Source organism: Carex rostrata, chromosome 29, assembly GCF_964058835.1.
Source record: "Carex rostrata chromosome 29, lpCarRost1.2, whole genome shotgun sequence".
NCBI lineage: Eukaryota > Viridiplantae > Streptophyta > Magnoliopsida > Poales > Cyperaceae > Carex > Carex rostrata.
In genome coordinates this window covers 1,892,986-1,910,508 of record NC_135946.1, presented here as the reverse complement: position 1 = coordinate 1,910,508, position 17,523 = coordinate 1,892,986, and the positions used below count along the sequence as shown (strand labels likewise).

The 17,523-nt window shown below is 34.1% G+C and overlaps 2 protein-coding genes across 8 annotated transcripts; both read right to left on the bottom strand.

Annotated features, from left to right (window-relative positions):
• Positions 1 to 919: 919 nt before the first annotated feature.
• On the bottom strand, positions 920 to 4,480 carry LOC144546375 (receptor kinase-like protein Xa21). 2 transcript variants are annotated; one of them, XM_078294916.1, is made up of 3 exons: positions 4,197 to 4,304; positions 1,673 to 4,102; positions 920 to 1,293 (listed from the first exon to the last, which is right to left on the bottom strand). In XM_078294916.1, the coding sequence occupies exons 2-3, from the start codon at positions 3,921 to 3,923 to the stop codon at positions 941 to 943; spliced, it is 2,604 nt and encodes an 867-aa protein (XP_078151042.1). In that variant the 5' UTR covers positions 3,924 to 4,102; positions 4,197 to 4,304; the 3' UTR covers positions 920 to 940. The 2 variants fall into 2 exon arrangements, with proteins under 2 accessions (XP_078151042.1, XP_078151041.1); XM_078294915.1 differs by having other exon boundaries at positions 1,673 to 4,480.
• Positions 4,481 to 7,210: 2,730 nt separating this feature from the next.
• Positions 7,211 to 16,243, bottom strand: LOC144546268 (ENHANCED DISEASE RESISTANCE protein (DUF1336)). 6 transcript variants are annotated; one of them, XM_078294816.1, is made up of 23 exons: positions 16,194 to 16,221; positions 15,924 to 16,159; positions 15,642 to 15,716; positions 15,157 to 15,210; positions 14,964 to 15,047; positions 14,551 to 14,609; positions 14,231 to 14,310; positions 13,973 to 14,098; positions 13,673 to 13,707; positions 13,124 to 13,224; positions 12,860 to 12,955; positions 12,697 to 12,761; positions 12,118 to 12,186; positions 11,873 to 12,037; positions 10,812 to 11,032; positions 10,554 to 10,620; positions 10,039 to 10,217; positions 9,596 to 9,697; positions 9,460 to 9,507; positions 9,236 to 9,379; positions 8,840 to 8,935; positions 8,047 to 8,148; positions 7,211 to 7,493 (listed from the first exon to the last, which is right to left on the bottom strand). In XM_078294816.1, the coding sequence occupies exons 2-23, from the start codon at positions 16,155 to 16,157 to the stop codon at positions 7,407 to 7,409; spliced, it is 2,289 nt and encodes a 762-aa protein (XP_078150942.1). In that variant the 5' UTR covers positions 16,158 to 16,159; positions 16,194 to 16,221; the 3' UTR covers positions 7,211 to 7,406. The 6 variants fall into 6 exon arrangements, with proteins under 6 accessions (XP_078150942.1, XP_078150945.1, XP_078150946.1 ...); XM_078294819.1 differs by having other exon boundaries at positions 14,982 to 15,047; positions 15,924 to 16,243; XM_078294820.1 differs by having other exon boundaries at positions 10,039 to 10,214; positions 14,982 to 15,047; positions 15,924 to 16,243.
• Positions 16,244 to 17,523: the final 1,280 nt, after the last annotated feature.

The following is a 17,523-nucleotide window of genomic DNA, read 5'->3' as shown; positions in this document are numbered from 1 at the left end:
CCAACATTGACAGAAATATATATATATATATAGCGTTTGAAGCTTCCATGGCATCATGCATCTGCTATTTAAACTGAGGAATGTTTTGATTCATTTTGAATCACTTTTTACATTTTTATATGAGAATAGTACGTGTTTCGACCAATGACAACTGAGGTGGTTGGAACAATTATTTCTCACTAAAGATGAGACAAAATAATGATTCAAATTCTGGTATGGACTAAAATGATAACTTTGTGAGTTCAAAAGATGGTCCATATATAAAATGTTTTAAAAGCTATCTGTGATAATACTAGTGAAAATTGTACTTTTTCTCAAAAGATGAGGGAATCCAAGCATTGGAAAACAGTATCTAAATTCAAAAGTAAGAGAGGAGGATCCAAATGTAGCAGCCTACTTGTCTAACTAAATTAAAACCTCCAGAAGTAATTTTTTATTTAAATAAAAAGAGTAAGAATATTATTCATATGGTGTCAACAAGATAAATTTAATGCTAAAAAATTGTATATAATGAAACCTTAAATAATAATATTAGTTGAAAAATTTAAAACCTTAAATAACCGTGCTAACTTGGTAACAGGTCTATATATATAAGTGTAATATTTTTATTTGGCTAAAATTAGAACTTTTTTCTCATTGATTACTTTTGTGTGCTGTTGGTTCAAGAGATAATAATCTGACCAGGTACAGTATTGAATAATTTTTATGTGACAGAACCTGGACTGCACATTGAGTACTATACTAAGTTACTAACTAGGCATATCACACACACACACATATATATATATCACTGTTAGGTTTACCAGCAGCTGTTCACTATCCAATTGCTGTATCCAAATTTCCATCAGGTACATATACAAATATACACATTAATAACAATACTAATGATGAATTCCATAGCTCATGAACCTCATATTCGATTTGTCACTTTTGATCTCTCTCATCTCAGCAGCTTCACCCGAGCCCAATTTAACTCCTTGACAACTTCTTTGATCCCATTGCGTTCTTTTGGGGACAACTTGGAGCACAAGAGACCGCATCGAATCACTGAAACCAAGCAATCGTGAATGTCCTGTGAATTTGATTTATCTCCTCCATCATTGACCGGGAACAATTTGTGGTCGATTATTTCAGTAACATGATCAGAGAAAGCCATCTCAACGTACATGTGGAGGCTCAATCCATCTCTGAACCTTTCGTCAGTGGGGCTTACGCCAGTAAACATCTCAAGCACTAGAATGCCATAGCTGTATGCATCTCCTTCAACCGATGCCTGACCTCCCATGCCATATTCTAAAAAATGACAAACTTACAATCATACCCTTCTACAAATAATGCACAAAGTTCAGTAAAATAGTGCTATTTTTCCTTTTCAATTCAAACATACGAGCCGTGCCAAATATCCTGGGAAAAATGAATTGACCACCCTTTTTTCAGTATGTATGATACATTGATTTAATTTGGCCTTCTGAAAGCTTGGTTACTTACTATTAACATATCAATTTAATAGCTAGGAGCTAACTAGGTTTGGGACCATGTATTAAGACAATTAAAAGAGCATATGAGACAGAGCAAATTTTGTTGAAGCAATTCTTTCTGTACCATGATAGGGTAGAAAAGGTAAAATAAATAATAAACACAAAATTAATTTCTCAGAAGAATAAGCTTGTACCTGGGGGAATATAACCGATGGAACCTCTAAGTCCAGTTGTACTTCCTGTCAACAGAGAAGACGTAGAATCAGGTTGAACTAGAAATCTGGCAAGCCCGAAATCACCCACATGTGCAGTCATGTCTTCATCCAAAAGCACATTGCTAGGTTTAAGATCACAATGTACGATAGGAGCGGGCCCATGGTTATGAAGATAGTCCAACGCTGTCGCAACATCGATTGCTATATTTAGCCTCTGGATTAGGCTGAGACTCCTAAATGGCCTATTTGTACATGCATCGGGATGCAACCATGTTTCTAAGCTGCCATTAAGCATGAACTCAAAAATCAAAGCCTTAAAATCATTACCATGGTGGTCTATGCTAGAGCATGAACTTAAAACTTTGATAAGATTTCTGTGTCTGACTTTTCTTAATACCTCACATTCAGACAAGAAACTTCTAGAAGCGCCATGTTGCTTGAGATTCAATACCTTTACAGCAACATTTGTCACGTTCTCAAATTTCATCGGAGCTTTGTAAACAGTTCCAAAAGTACCTCTTCCAATTAGATTCTCCGACGAGAAATGATCCGTTGCCCTGAGAATGTCATTGTATGACACTTTTTGATACTCAGAATTTTTGGCCACAAATGGTAGGGGATTATTCTGATATCCCTTTTTCCAACAAAAACGGGCTATCAAAAACATGCTTATACACAAGCATATAATACCGCCTATGCAACAAGTTATTACAATGATAATTTTGGAATAGTGCTTCTTCCTTCGGTTATCTAAAACACATTTGGGTAGATTCATTTCAGGTATTCCGCCACAAAGTTTTGAATTTCCTCTTATGTCTACTGCACTAGAATTCCTGAAAACCCCGTCTTTTGGCAATTCCCCCTCAAAATTGTTAAAGGAAATATTCAAATACTGAAGTTTCATCTGACCAATAAATTCAGGCACTGGACCAGATAAAGCATTGTTGGAGATATCAAGATTTTGCAACCCTATCATGTTGCTCAAAGAGAAGGGAATAGACCCATTCAACTGGTTTCCATCAAGATAAAGTATTTGAAGTATTTGGCACCCATCGATTGTGCTAGGAATTTGACCAGTTAATTTGTTATTTGATAGGTGAATTTCTGCTACATTGTTTAAATGACCAATTTCTACTGGTAGTGATCCATTCAAATAGTTATTTGACAAGTCAAGGCTGATAGAAAGTGAATGAAGATTGAAGAGTTTCTTTGGGATTGAGCCTATCAATTTATTATTTGAAAGATTCAAGGTATTTAGTACTTGCATATTGCTTAATTCCTCTGGTATACTCCCAGTGAATGCATTGTTCTCGAGATGGAGCCCATTCATATGGGTGAGGTTACCTAAAGTTGATGGGATTTCACCTGATAACATGTTTCCTGATAGGCCTAAAGATTCCAAATTCCAAATATTTCCGATTTCTTTTGGGATAGTTCCTTCAAGTAATGTAAGACCTAGTTCTAAGGTTATAAGGTTGGTTAGTTTTCCTACCTCTGCAGGAATATTTCCTGAAATTGGATTCAGGTAAAGTCCTAAATAGTAAAGACTAGTTGAGAGATTTGCTATAGAACTAGGTAGCTTTCCTTGGAGTTGGTTGTCTCCAAGATTCAATACTCGTAGAAATGTACAGTTGATTAAAGAATCAAAGAATCTCCAATCGTCACCGGTGGCCTTAATTTGATTTGTAGACAGGCTGAGCGTAGAAAGGTTTTGTAAGGTTCCTATACTATCTGGTATTGTGCCTATGAAATTGTTTGAGCTTAAATCAATCATAATCATGGCTGAACAATTGGATATGGATATTGGAATCTCTCCATTAAATTGATTTCTGTGCATTAGTAGGTATTGTAGGTTCTGAAATGCATCACAAATGTTAGAAGGAAGATTTCCGTCAAGCTGATTTCCACCAAAACTCAGGACAACCATGGCTGAGAGGTTATAAATTGAATGTGGTATCTTGCCTGACAAATAGTTGCTAGCGAGGACAAGGTGCTCGAGAGCCTTTAGTTGGCCGAGTGAAGGCGGGATGAAACCATCTAAATTATTTCCATCTAGATGAAGACTTACCAGATGCGTAAGGTTGCCTAAGGTGCTTGGGATAGATTTTGTAAGATTATTTGTACTTAGATCCAATACTTCAAGTAGTTCTAGGAAACCAAACTGCGGAGGTATGCCTCCTACAAGCAAGTTATTTCTCAATTGCATTGTTCGCAAGTTTTTACATTGCATTAGATTGGAAGGGATGGATCCTTGAAGATTATTGTTTCTCAGATTAAGTAATTCTAAACTGGAACAATTACCAAGAGTTGATGGGATGTTTCCGGCAAGGTTATTCACACTCAAATTCAGATTTTGCAATCTACTCAAATGACCAAGCTCTGCTGGGATGTTACCAGTAATCTGGTTATCTGAAAGATTCAAATTTTTGAGAAATGTGAGATTTGCCAGAGAAGGTGATATACGGCCTGACAAACTTAATGAACCTAGAGAGAGAGAAGTTACTCTGTCAGGATGGCGGTTGCCGCACCTTACGCCTTGCCATTGACAATAGTGTAGAGTTTCATTCCATGATGATAATACCTCGAACGGGCTATTGGATATGAGAGACTTGAAGGAGAGAAGTGCTAACATGTCAGTTTCATTTGTGCCAAGGCTGTTTGATGGAAGATGAAAGGAGAAGAAGCATATGAGAAGTAAGAGATGTAAACCTCCCATTTTTTTTTTTGATTGGTTTGTCAAGTGTTGTAAGAGGATATCTTTAATTAATGGCTATCTTCTATGATGCTATTTATCATTCCAATAAGTTAGTAGAAGAAGACTATCAGAGTTGACTGGAGAACTGAATGAATGGATGGAAATGCATGAATTTGCAAGATTTTTTTTCTCCCGTTCACATCTTGCAATTACTTTTTGTATGATTTTTCTAATGTAAAAGGACCACCACTTAATTGGCAATTTACCTACCTGACAGCTTAGAATGGTTGCATAAAGCATGATGCTAACTTTTCATATTATCCAAATTCAGAGACTCGGTATTTCAAACTCACCAAAATTTATCTTAAAGCCAGTTATCTGTTCAAAACCAACTAATGGTCGTTTTAGAAGCATAACATAACATAGTCAAAATCAAGAATCAAGAATCAGTTTTTAATCTAGTTAGTGGTAAAGGATACTTTTTGTGTGGGAAGTCGTAAATTTGAAACTCAGATAAAGAGTCGTGACGTCTGATCACTGGATCATCTCAATCTTTCTATCTCAAAAAAAAAAAAATTAAATAAAAACATAGTCAGAATCAGCAGCTAAAAACAACAATTATTATCAGCATATATAGTTTAAAGATTAAAATAGATACAACTTACAATTTCCAATTCCTTGCTAAATTTGATAACTAATTCAGCTATATCGGATGCATGATAGGACCGAATTTAGGATCTGGATTTCCTGGAACGGGCCCCACGGGTGGAAAATTGAGGTATGACTTGAAGAATTGCTTTTCAACAGTGGTGTGCGATGGATACATTTTATTATTAAAAACATTTTGTAGTCTACCCCCATATATGAATCTTTTCTGACACAATATTCACCCTAATTTGATTCAAATTAAGCTTGACTTGACTTCAGTCAATGTAACTATTTCTTGTTTTTCTCATACAACTGATGTATCTTTGATTAACATCATTGGTTATTTTTCAAATTAGTAGAATTGTGAACTGCAAGAAATTTGATGAATTAATCTTATTTGGATATTTTCTTACTGGTACAAAGCTGTTGGACAAGTGATAAACCCTATTAATATTTCAAGCAATTTGAGGCTGATTCAAATTTAATGCTCATTTAACCCACTATTTCTTCTGTGTTATTTTTCATATTGTACTTGCTATGTTATCTGACTTCTGCCATATTAACTGAAAATCCGAAATTAATTATCCATGTGCAACGTACAGATATGATCTAAAATAAGTTTACAAACTTTGCACCTCTAATACAATTCAATTCTCAATCCAGATTCACAAATGAAGAATGTAGATCATGATATGAATCTTGATTGGACAAACCTAGGGGGAAGCATGTACTTATCGAGTAGAACTAGGATGTTCCTATGTTCACTAAATCTCTTTGTGAACTCACACAACAAGAATGAGATACTTTTCGCGAGGATAAAAAAGTGACTTTTTGCGACGGATTACTCTCATTGTTCAGTTTTTTCTTTTTGCAATAGTACTTTTTGCGACGGACGACCGTCATAAATGCGTTTTTTTCCTTGCAAAAAATGTCTACTTTGTTGTAGTATCAGTTCTAAAACCTATTAAATTGGTTTTAAATGACAAATTCAAACCGTTCAGTGGACATTGAAATTATAAAATCAGTTAGTGAGAAAACAAATTGATGATTTTTTTTTTTCAAAAATAGGAATGAATGAATTATTGATTCAATCTAGATTTGGAGCGACAGGATCAATAGTTCGGTCTATCAGACAGTTTCGAGTGGAGATTGAATCGATTTGAATACAATTTTTATAATACACGTTCCGTTTCCATGACAGGGAAGGAAATAAGATAAATATATGTCTTTGAAGTGGCACGCACGGATATTGAAACAAAACGCACAAATTATGAAACAAATTACATCAGACCGATTTAAGTCTAATGTCCAGTCAAATGTGTCCCGCTTCGCTGTTATATCATGAAAATGGCGCAAAGATAATCAATTTTTTAACTTGGAAATTGAAAAAATCGAGTTGTCAATTGACTGATGGGTATGGGACCGGTCGCCCCCAAGTCTAGACCGAATCAATAAATCAATAGTTTAATCGTTGTTATTTCACTGATCGATTTTACAATTTCAGAAAATAAGAGAAGAATTGGGACATCAATTGATGTCGTGACTTCTAAAAAAATCATCAATTTGCTTCTGTGAATATTTATTTTTTTTCCTCTCTGAACGCCATTGACTATGGCGTCCAGTGTTTTTTTTTTTTTTTTTTTTTTTCCAGAGTTCAGCTTTCTTGACTACATGTCTAACAACAGTTTCCAATGAAAAAATCGAAATTAGAAATACTCTCAAATCCATAAAATTCTAAACGACAGCTAAATATAAAGTTCATTTTTTTGCAAAAATTTTAAACAACAGCTCATTTAGTGAGGTTGTGGTACTATGCATAGTGCAGATTGGTCCGTATTATGGATCAATATTTTTGTTTTTAAAATTCAAATAGTTGATCTAATCAGTTCAACATGATCTCCATATAAAGATGTACTTGCATACTAGATTTTATATCTTTCCGAATTATTTTACTATGTTTTTAAACAGTTAAAAAATCATTATTTTTCAATGGTTCAAAATCTTTAGATCAAGTGCTTTCCTATTTATCTAAAAAAAATTGTAACATTTGATTTACAGGGACATTTTCATATGGAATTCATGTTGAACGGTTCAAATCAACGGTTCACGAATTATTGAACCTACATTACATTTTGGTAAAGTCAAGAAAAAAAAAGTTAGGGTTAAAATAGGAGGAGAGAATTCAATTTACTTAATAATGTTTTTGAGTTTCGAATATTTTACAGGGTTTTTTAATTGCACAACTAGGAATATTCATACAAGCACTCACATTATGTACTCAATTAAAAATTTTACCTCTAAGATATCACCCAGACGAATGTACAAAAAATATTAACCCAGATACTTCGGAATCGATTTATAGGAAGTTCTCTAAATGGTGATAGCTGAGTCGAGTTTTATCCGGTTCAACCGGACTGTACCAAGGATATATTCTGGTAATTCTTTCTCTTCCCTCCCCTGAAAAGTTCAATTTGTAGCAAAATGTGTTACTGGTACCGTATTATAGAACAAGAAAAGTTTTCTTTCAAGTCTTGTGAGATTCTCCATCTATATATTAGGACAAGTCGGGTTAAAATGCCAATCATATCTCTCATATTTTACCTCTATTTTCAAAGTCCAAACAGTCGATCCAAACCACTCAACATGATCTCCATGTTAAAGTGTGCTTGGAGACCAAATTTTATAATTTTTGGAAAGTTTTTACTGATTTTTAGATAGGCACAAAATAACCTTTTGAAAAACAGTGATTTTCTATTTATCTAAAAAATTAGTCAACTTTTTTTAAAAATATAAAATTTGGTCTCCAAGCACATTTTAATATGGAAATCGTGTTGAGCGGTTCGGATCGACTATTTGGGACTCTGAAAACGGAGATAAGGATACGAGGCATGATTGGGGCATGAAAACAATGGGGCATTTTAACCTTACTTCATTAGGACTATTGAAATTTAAAGTTAAGATGCTGAATTTGATTATGTAAAGGAATTGAAATAAGAAATACACAGCAAACCTCAATGAGAATAGCAAGATCAACGACTATTCCAGTGATATATCCAAGAACTAAACTGATTATGCTCCTAGCAACAGTTGATGAACCTATGTCAACATCAATCTGCACAACGAAAACAACAAATAACAATTGAAATAATATAAATTAATAAAAATATTTTAACAGTGAGACTACAGTAACTATGCATAGCGCAGACCAGTCCGTACTATGAACCCATATCTGAACCACTCAACATGACATCTTTTTTGAAAATATAATTGGAGACCAAGTTTTACATTTTTTAGAATTATTTTATTACTTTTTTAGATAGGTAAAAAATCACCGGATTTAAAAATTTTGGACCATCCAAAGTAGTGACTTTCTACCAATCTCAAAAAATAGTACAAAAATTCTATAATTTGTAAAATTTCATCACTAAGTACATTTTCATATGGAGATCATGTCTAGCTGTTTGGATTGACTGTTTGCACTTAAAAAAGAAAATATGAATCCATAGTACAGACCAATCGACGCTATGTGTAGCACCATAGCCTCACTCATATATTAATATTAATTAGTAAAAATGGTCGTGTAAGAAAATGAATAAAAATATTGACAGTACTTGACAGTACTTCAGGCCCAATCATGAAAACTATTTATGAAAATACGACAATAGGCCCTAAAATCAATATAAACATACAAAATGAAAATACACCTACAAAATGATAACATTACACATATTGACCTTGGTTAAGATGTGAAAAGAGAATATATACTGGTATCAGCTTAGACATTATTTTAAGCATTGAATTACCTCTAAGAAGTTGTCTTGGCGAAGGTATTTGCATGTGACTGCTTTCCCTAAAAGGCATGCTTTAGTACCAACTGCACGTTTCACCATCCAATAGCCCTGGGAAAAAAATTTCATTTGATTTCAATCAATAAATGCACTTTCTTATTATAGAGCTTCGAAATCACACCTAAAGTTAATCCATAAATATATGATGTATCATGTGCACATAGACATGTTTAATTGTGACCACCTGTCGGGTAACTAATTTATGCTCTGCCCTTTCTGACAAAAATTTTGCCCGAATTTTGTAATCCAAGAATTTTTGCAAGTTACCTCCAATTTAATTCTTCCAGTTAACATGTATGTTTTAACCAAAAAAAGTTAAAAAACAAAATTTAAAAAACTTTTACTGTGTACCTCTACAATACTTGGTATGAGTTTGAATCGGGAATCTCTAAAAACATCAGTTCCTTCTACAAACCGACCAAGTAAAGATTCTTTGTTTATGGGTCTCTCTGATGCATAGTAAGTCACTAAGCTGTAGTTTGGTGTTGCTGGAATCTGTGAAAATTATTACACATTTAATATGAAAGAATCATAAGATAAAGGATATCAACAGTTTTTAAGATTATAATATGCACCTGTAAATTCACTACAAGGATGAAGGGAATCTTCTTCCCAGCTTCAGTCTGTAAAAAGTAAATCTTTAATTTAAGATATGAAAAAAAAAAAAAATAATGTCATATCATAGGTAAAAGTCTACAGCTCCTTGTTTACCTGAACAAGGCATTTAGGGTTAAGTGCAATAGAATCAATGCGATCTTCGCCCTTTAGCCAATCCACTGCCATAAGCTTCAAAAGAGGATCTCCTCCGGCAATCTACAACAAAATAACGATAAAAAATGCAGCACAATCGGATAGTGTTTTAAAATATAGAGGCATTTCTTCTTTCTTTCTTTTTTTTGAAGGTTAGTGGCCTGAATGCCTACTAATGATTGTATTAATAACTGAAAAAGAATTTACAACACTTGAATAAAAAGCTTTATTCCAGAAAATAAGCCTCTATTCTTCTTTATTCTAGTATTAACCCTCTCTATTCTACTATACGCTAGAATAATAATCTCTATTCCAGATAAACCTCTATCCTCAGCCTGCACTTACCCAGTAACATTCATCATATAATAAATACTGGTATGGTACAGTAAAAGCAACCAACAAACCTTAGAGTGATCGGTTAAGTAGGTTTGGCCTCTTATCATGAAGCCATTTCCACTAGGACTTGACCAGCAATTGGATTCTTGTTCGCTTTTAGCTTGCCTTAATGAACCATTTAACTGACTCCAATCAATTGCAACACGAGGTGATGTCGCATTTAGTTCAATATCCACTACTGAAGCTGCTTTACCAAATAATACAACAATAAGCCAAAGTATCAAAAAGGATCAAGATATTAGTGAAAGTAATTATTAAAAATCACCTTTACCTTTTTTCAAAGCTAAGCTTGAAAAAAGCAACCAAAAGATAATTCAGGCCAATCGAATTTTTTATATTCTGAAATTTAAGTAAAAGAAGTTCCAAAAAATATAAATTTGGTCTCCAAGCACATTTTAATATGGAGATCACGTTGAGCGGTTCGGATCGATTGTTTAGACTTTGAAAACGGAGATAAGGATGTGAGGCATGATGTGGGCACGAAACTAATGGAGCATTTTAACCCTACTCATTTAAAAATCACCTTTATTTTTTTTCAAAGCTAAGCCAGCAATTGCCCAGGATACATTCCTCAGCTTCATCTTTGCTCCCTGAAAAAGAAACAAAGCAATGTGCTCCTTCTAAGTCATTTGGTTGGTGACAAAAAATCAAAGTGCTGTACAGTTATTTTTCACTTGACTTTAGAATTTTTACTTGATAGCTGTTATATCAAAAGATGATAAAATGACATGTGCCAAGAAATCATTTGGAAAATTTGGTAAGAAGGATCATATAAAAGAACCATGCTATTCTTGTCAGGATCGGAATCTACAAAATCATCATTGTCCTCGTCACTATCTTCTTCATCTTCGTCAATTGCAATCGCATCATAAAACTCATCATTAGTATCCTCGTTGTCAGCATCAGAATTTACTGACGAATGTGTCAAGAACTTTGGCTGCATGATTGCTGTGGGAGACTCTGACGTCAGCGCAGGATTGGCTGCAAAATACTCACGTAGACCTGTGTTGTCGAATCAAAGAAAAATGAAATCTCATGACCTCAATTTGGGACATTTTTAAGTGCAGAAACCATGCAGCAGTCTATATGCTTACTGAGACCGGGAGTCTGTATCCTCTAAGATATCTCAAATTTTCAGTTTATCTATAGCCGGTGTAAGTTTTTTTCGGTGCCTATTCGGAATGTAGGGGCCAGTACTATTGTGCTTTGAGATCTGTGCAGAAATAATTTGAATGGTCCAGATTTTCCATAGATCAACTCAAGTTTGAGATATCCCAGGGGATGCAAATTCTGGGACCAGACCTTTGAAAAAACAACTGATGGTTTGCATAGGTATTTTAGTGGTCTTCGAGGTAGTAGTGAGCTTTCCTGGTTGGTATGGGGCTGATAAAAGAGCTTTCGATTTTTTTTTTCCATCTTTTTTTTCTTTTGTTTTATTCAATGATTTTTACAGAATGCAAGCTTAAGTTTGAGTTTGTCTATGCACTTGGGGGTAGGGGTGCCAGTGGTACCCTTTTATTTGTTTACCCGACCCATATCGTATTTGATAAGACAGATACAGGTTAGTTATTTTTATTTTTTTTGCTTATCGGGTGCGGGTGCTGGTCAGGGTAAAGTTTTTTTTTTTCGTTAACTTAATGGGTAAGGATATGAAAATGTTTCCGCCTGACCCATTACGTACCCGTCTATGTTTATCATTGCACTACCAAGTTGGATGAAACTGAGTCAGAACCAAGGAGAAATGAAGCTCAGTTTTGTGCCCTTGAGAAATATTTACTGCAGTACCTTACTTAAAATACATAAAAGATATGATGAAAGTGAAAAATAAGTACCACGACTTACCAGCTACTTGGCAAAGCAAATAATATGGAATAGATATCTCAAAATTAGCCGACAGACTGCCCTTCCACTTGTCCCAAAAGTTAGGTTGCATTTCTACCATTTGGGTCACAAGGCATTTTGAAATATGATGTGACGAGGCCAACTTTTTAATTTCCCAAATGGAAGCTGCACAAAAGTAAGCAGTTTTTTAATTGTAAATTTAAAAGCCTGAATTTATTGAAAGCAGAAAAAGAAAAAAGACTTACGGATCTTTTCACGGCGATATCCAGATTTATTAGGCTTTTTCTTGTGTGCAGTAGGCATTTGCAAAATGACTAAAGGACACGCACACATTGAGAGAGTTAGGATTCTCCTAAAGAAAATAATATGAACTATAAATTTGAAGGAGTGAGGCTACGGTAGTATGCATACCGCATATTGGTCTGTACTATAGATCAATATCTCTATTTTCAAAGTCCAAACAATTGATGTGAACCGTTCAACATGATCTCCATATGAAGAAGTACATGTAGACTATATTTTACATTTTTTTAGAATTTTCATACTATTTTTTTAGATAGGTGGAAAATCACTTGATCTAGAAATTCTGGACTATTCAAAAGTAGTAATTTTCAACCTATCCAAAAGAATAGTAAGAAAATTCTCAAAAATGTAAAATTTATTCTGCAAGTACATTTTCATATGAACACCATGTTCAAAGAACATGGTTCAGATCGACAATTTGAAATTTGAAAACAAAAATATTGATCCGTAGTACGGACCAATCTGCGCTATGCATAGTACCATAGCCTCACTCAATATAAAGACAGGAAACAACTGCTTACTATAGTTGCCATCTTGTCCCCGGAACCACTTTCGTGAAAAAAGAAAGTCCTTTTTGGAACTCCACCTGAAAATTTTCTTATGTTATATAGAAATAATTTACATGCAATTAAAATTAACATCCATCTTCCCATTTTTTTTCCCAAAATCGATAGATGTACTTACAAAGTTTTGTACTTGGCCTCATACTTCCCATAAACAATGTCACAGTGTCCATCTATTGTTTCCACCAGCTCCAAATCTCCAGTAACAACATCCCACCTAAAAAATAAATAAAATTAACTAACAATTTTACTATGATTAGTACCATGTATACAACTAATTCAGGACCTTTTACGGTGGATACAAAACATATACTAAAAGAAATCCACAAAATTAAAAAAATACAAGGGCTCTGCTTGATTTGAAGAATATGAAAATAGAACTTACTCATATCTGTTGCGTCTGTCCAGGTTGAAAACTACCTCAAATACAGAATCAGCACTTGCATTTACAACCCCAACTGATTTTAGGAGAATTCCCTTTGAGAACTACGAAATAGAACAAGCATTTTTTAAAAGGGTAAAATGGGTACTTTTTTATAAATTTAAAATGAATTTTCATTAATCAATTAAAAAGTCAATAAATTGAGTAAATTTGGGAGTTTTTTAACTTTAGATGGACAAATATAATATTATGAATATTAGACGGGGGGAAGACGTAATTTCAATATTTTTGAGGGGTATACATGAAATTCCCCATTTTTTCAAGGTTTCGAACAAGCATTTCAAGCACACTGTCCTTTTGTTGTACATTTGGTATTAAATCTGATCAGCATGGTAGCAACTCCCTACATATATCAGGGTTTTCTTTTTGCCATTAATTTTTATTGAAATTAAGTAGCCAAGCAACAAAAAAATTATATGATCCACACATATTGAAATTTCTTTCAAGCAATTGAGACATTTCAGTAAACAATCAAATCAGATTAGTATGTACCTTGGAATTAGCAGCATCCTCAAAAATTCTAGTACCTAAATATCAGAGAAACAGATTTATAAAATATTTACTAAAAGATATTATAGATGTTGCAAAATGCATATACATAATGGTACAGCCCTGATACTTTTTGTTTGTGGGTGGGTGGTTGATACATATCACATGTCAAATGTTAATTCACATTTTCCTTTTTGTTCTTTCTTTTTCAAATTTTTCATTAAAATTCATCTCTTTCTTGCATATTTACTCATTTTTAGTAATCGCAACTATATAAATAACAATTAGAAGAATAAAAGGTACCATTGACAGTTCGAACACATCTCCAGTCATGTGTTTCAAGTGCATCTCCAGTTTCATCATCAACATGTGCATTTAATACTTTATCACTACCAATTTTTGAAGACTGACGAAGTAGCATCTCTGGGCCTGCAATTCCAATTAAGTAGAAATTGAAAATAAAATACAATGTGTAACAACCTTGAACAAATTTGAACAAAGCCTCAAATTATAAATTTTTCTTTTTTTGGTAGGTGAAAGTCCCAAAATATGAAGCTTCACCTTTTCCTATTTTTACAAGCTTTCCAAGCCCATGCTGCGCATATCTTCTAACCCTAGGACGGTGTCCCACAAGATTTATCCTGAAATTCTTTTTTTTTGTTAGTAACTTACATTGAACATTCATTTTATCAATTTTTGTGGTTGTTGGATTGGTATTGATCATGGATTTATACACTAAAATATCACGATACCAAGAGAAAGGGCAAGTATATCCTATGGCTTGGTTTAGCACCAGTCAAAGCCAATATCAGTATGGTAACACTTGATTTAATTTTCTGGACTTATATTAAAAATATTCTTAATAGTTAAAATTTACACACTCATCCTCAGTGTTTAGTCTCCTATGCCTACCACTTCTGCTCATCAGATCATACTCATCCTGGAAAATAAAAAATTAAACAGCTTAAGGCACTGAAAGATAAATAACTATATTCATAATGCTTTGATTTTGTTACTTTGAGTATGATTTGTGGTATATTTTCATGTATCAACTATTTGAATATAGAGGAGGGTTCAAATGCCTAGTGTCTTTCATGCCTCATTGTGCCTCATATGCTTTATGTTTATTTTCAAAGTCCAAATAGTCGATATGAACCAATCAACATGATATCCATATTAAAATGTGCTTGGAGAACAAATTTTATATTTTTTGGAAAAATTTTACTGCTTTTTTAGATAGGTACAAATCACTGTTTTTGAATATAATACAAAAGTATATATAATTTCATATAACATAAGTTGCAGTTTGTACTTGTTGTTTGGCTTGCTCGAATGCCTCATACCACTTGCATAACTCCCCCGGAGTTGCACAGGCAATCTAGTAAAGAATACAAAGTGAAAAAAAACTTATTAACAAAAACATAAAAAAAAGCCACACGTTAAAAATAATTTCGAGAGAGATTTAACAATAAAACACGATTACAAACCTCTCCTTTCTTTGTTCCATCCAGCCTATTGAAAAATCCAAGAACATAAAATTCCTGAAAACCAAAAAAGGATTTAAATTAAAGAAAATAAGATTATTTTATAAAAGCACCCAACGTTTCTCATGTTTACAACTAACACCACACATATATTATTTATTTGCAAATGTTGCCTTAACTTACATTTCACCAAACCATAACGGAAGGTATAATCCATTAAGTATCACCAGTTTCTTCTTGCATCTATATCTAAACCAAACTTGACTTATAATGAAGCTAAGTTGATTCAGATCTTTGCTTCTAAGGTTATGATTACTAATGCAAAAAATTGCCTAAATTCATGTAAATAAGTTATCTTTCAACAGACCAAACTTGGTTTTTCAGTAGTGAATGGAGTAAATAAATGGTGAAAAGTACTAAAAATATGTAAAATTGAGCAAAATTAAGATAAAACTCTCAAAATGTATAAGAGAAGATTGTAGACAGACCCCTGTATTGACTTTTCTTCTTCCCAGCTCTTGTAGCATCAATGTGTGACTAATAATACCTTTCCTTATAGGCTTCTGTGATAAGAGATTAAAACAAAATTGATCAGAAAAAGGTTTGAAATTATCTCACATGCCAATTCAATTGATTTAGATCCAATTCAATTGATTTTTGAAAGTAAGCACTGATCCGTAAATCAACCTGATAAAGCACAAATTAGTTCAGTAAAAGAGTAAAGCTGAAGCAACGAAATTAAACAGCTGAAATTGCAACTAATTACTAACAACTCCAGGATTTTCGTGAGGATCGCGCTTGTACATGAACAAGCAATTGCCTCGAAGAATCAGATACCGGAGATTGCAGTACTGGTGCCCGATCGTGTTCACGCCTAAGTGGTACACCCACCCGGCGTATTCCGCCACCACTCTCCCGCTCCCTCCTACGGAGGAGGCGCCGCCCGACGACGACGACCTGTCCGGCGAACTCACCTCCGTCCTCTCTGCTGTAACTGTCGCCATTGCCACTTCAGTAAATGCAAGAGATAATAAAACTGGAGCTGCTTTTGCTCTGTTCTTACTCTCTTATTGTACGGTTCAAGTATTTAACAATAAATTATGGAGAAATTTTCACCTGCAGTAACTGAAATTTTGTGTTTTATTTTGGACCGTCAGATCAGTTTAGCACGAAAATAGAAGATTCTAGATTCTGATCAGACGGTCTTGATCTAAACATAAAATTTGAGTTACTTAAGAGGAACTTACACTTTTGGAAAAAATTTATTTCAGAACTTTCTTAATTTTAACTAAAATGCATTTTAATTTTTATATTCCTGATCCTGGTGTTTTAAATATTATGATTATTTGAATTATTCAGAGTTGTTCACTTGTGCTTTTCTGATTATTCCGCGTGTATGCGATGAAATGCCCTAGTTGACACGGAAACCGGGGCGTGTCGTTGATGTGGGTGGCTCCAGCTGTCAGTGAGACGAGACCAGGGGTTTCTTTTTCTTTATTAAGTTGGTAAGATGAAATGCCTTTTATTCTCCTGATCCTGGTGTTTTAAATATGAAACCATTCATAGTTGGGGACTCGTGCGTTTTTGGTAAGCCCGCGTGCATGCGATCAAATGCTCTTAATGGAAAATAAATCTGCTGTAATTCTTGGGGAATTACAGGTCCTTGAAATCCCAATCTAAACCGTTAGTATTTCTCGAGATTTGTGTATGAAAACTTACTTTTTTTCGAGATCTGTGCAGAAAATATTTGAAGGGTTGATATTAGAATTTCAGGGTCCTGTAATCCCTTTCTGGATTACAGCAGATTCGGATTCCTCTTAATTACCCGGAAAGGCGGAAACCGTGTGGTGAATATTTTAACAGAGTAGTTTTCGACTTCTTGCAGCGCACAAGCCATATGCAGTGCAGTTTTGCTTCTATAGTCTATTCGTTGCATGAAACCAAAACTGCTCTGTTAATAAAAGTTTATTGTTGGGAAATGTCTTTCCTTATAAATTAAGGAAATTTGAATTCATACCATCTAAAGTAACTCAAATTTTGAGTTTAGAACTGACCGTCAGATCTGTTTCGGCACGAATATTCATGGTGTGCATTCCATCTCCAACGTTCCGGATCTAAACTCAAAATGTGAGTTACTTCAGAGTATCCGACTTTGATAGAGAAAATAACCGTTTCATGAAAAGCAAGATTAAACGCCTTTTATTTTTCCTGATCCTGGTGTTTTAAGTATTAAATTATTTTATTAATGGAAAAACTGAAGGTGGTCCCGCATGAACTATTCATAGTCGTACACGTGTGCCTTTCTGGTTAGGCCGCGAGCATGCGATGAAATGCCGTGGTTGACATGCAAACCGTGGGATTTGTCGTGAT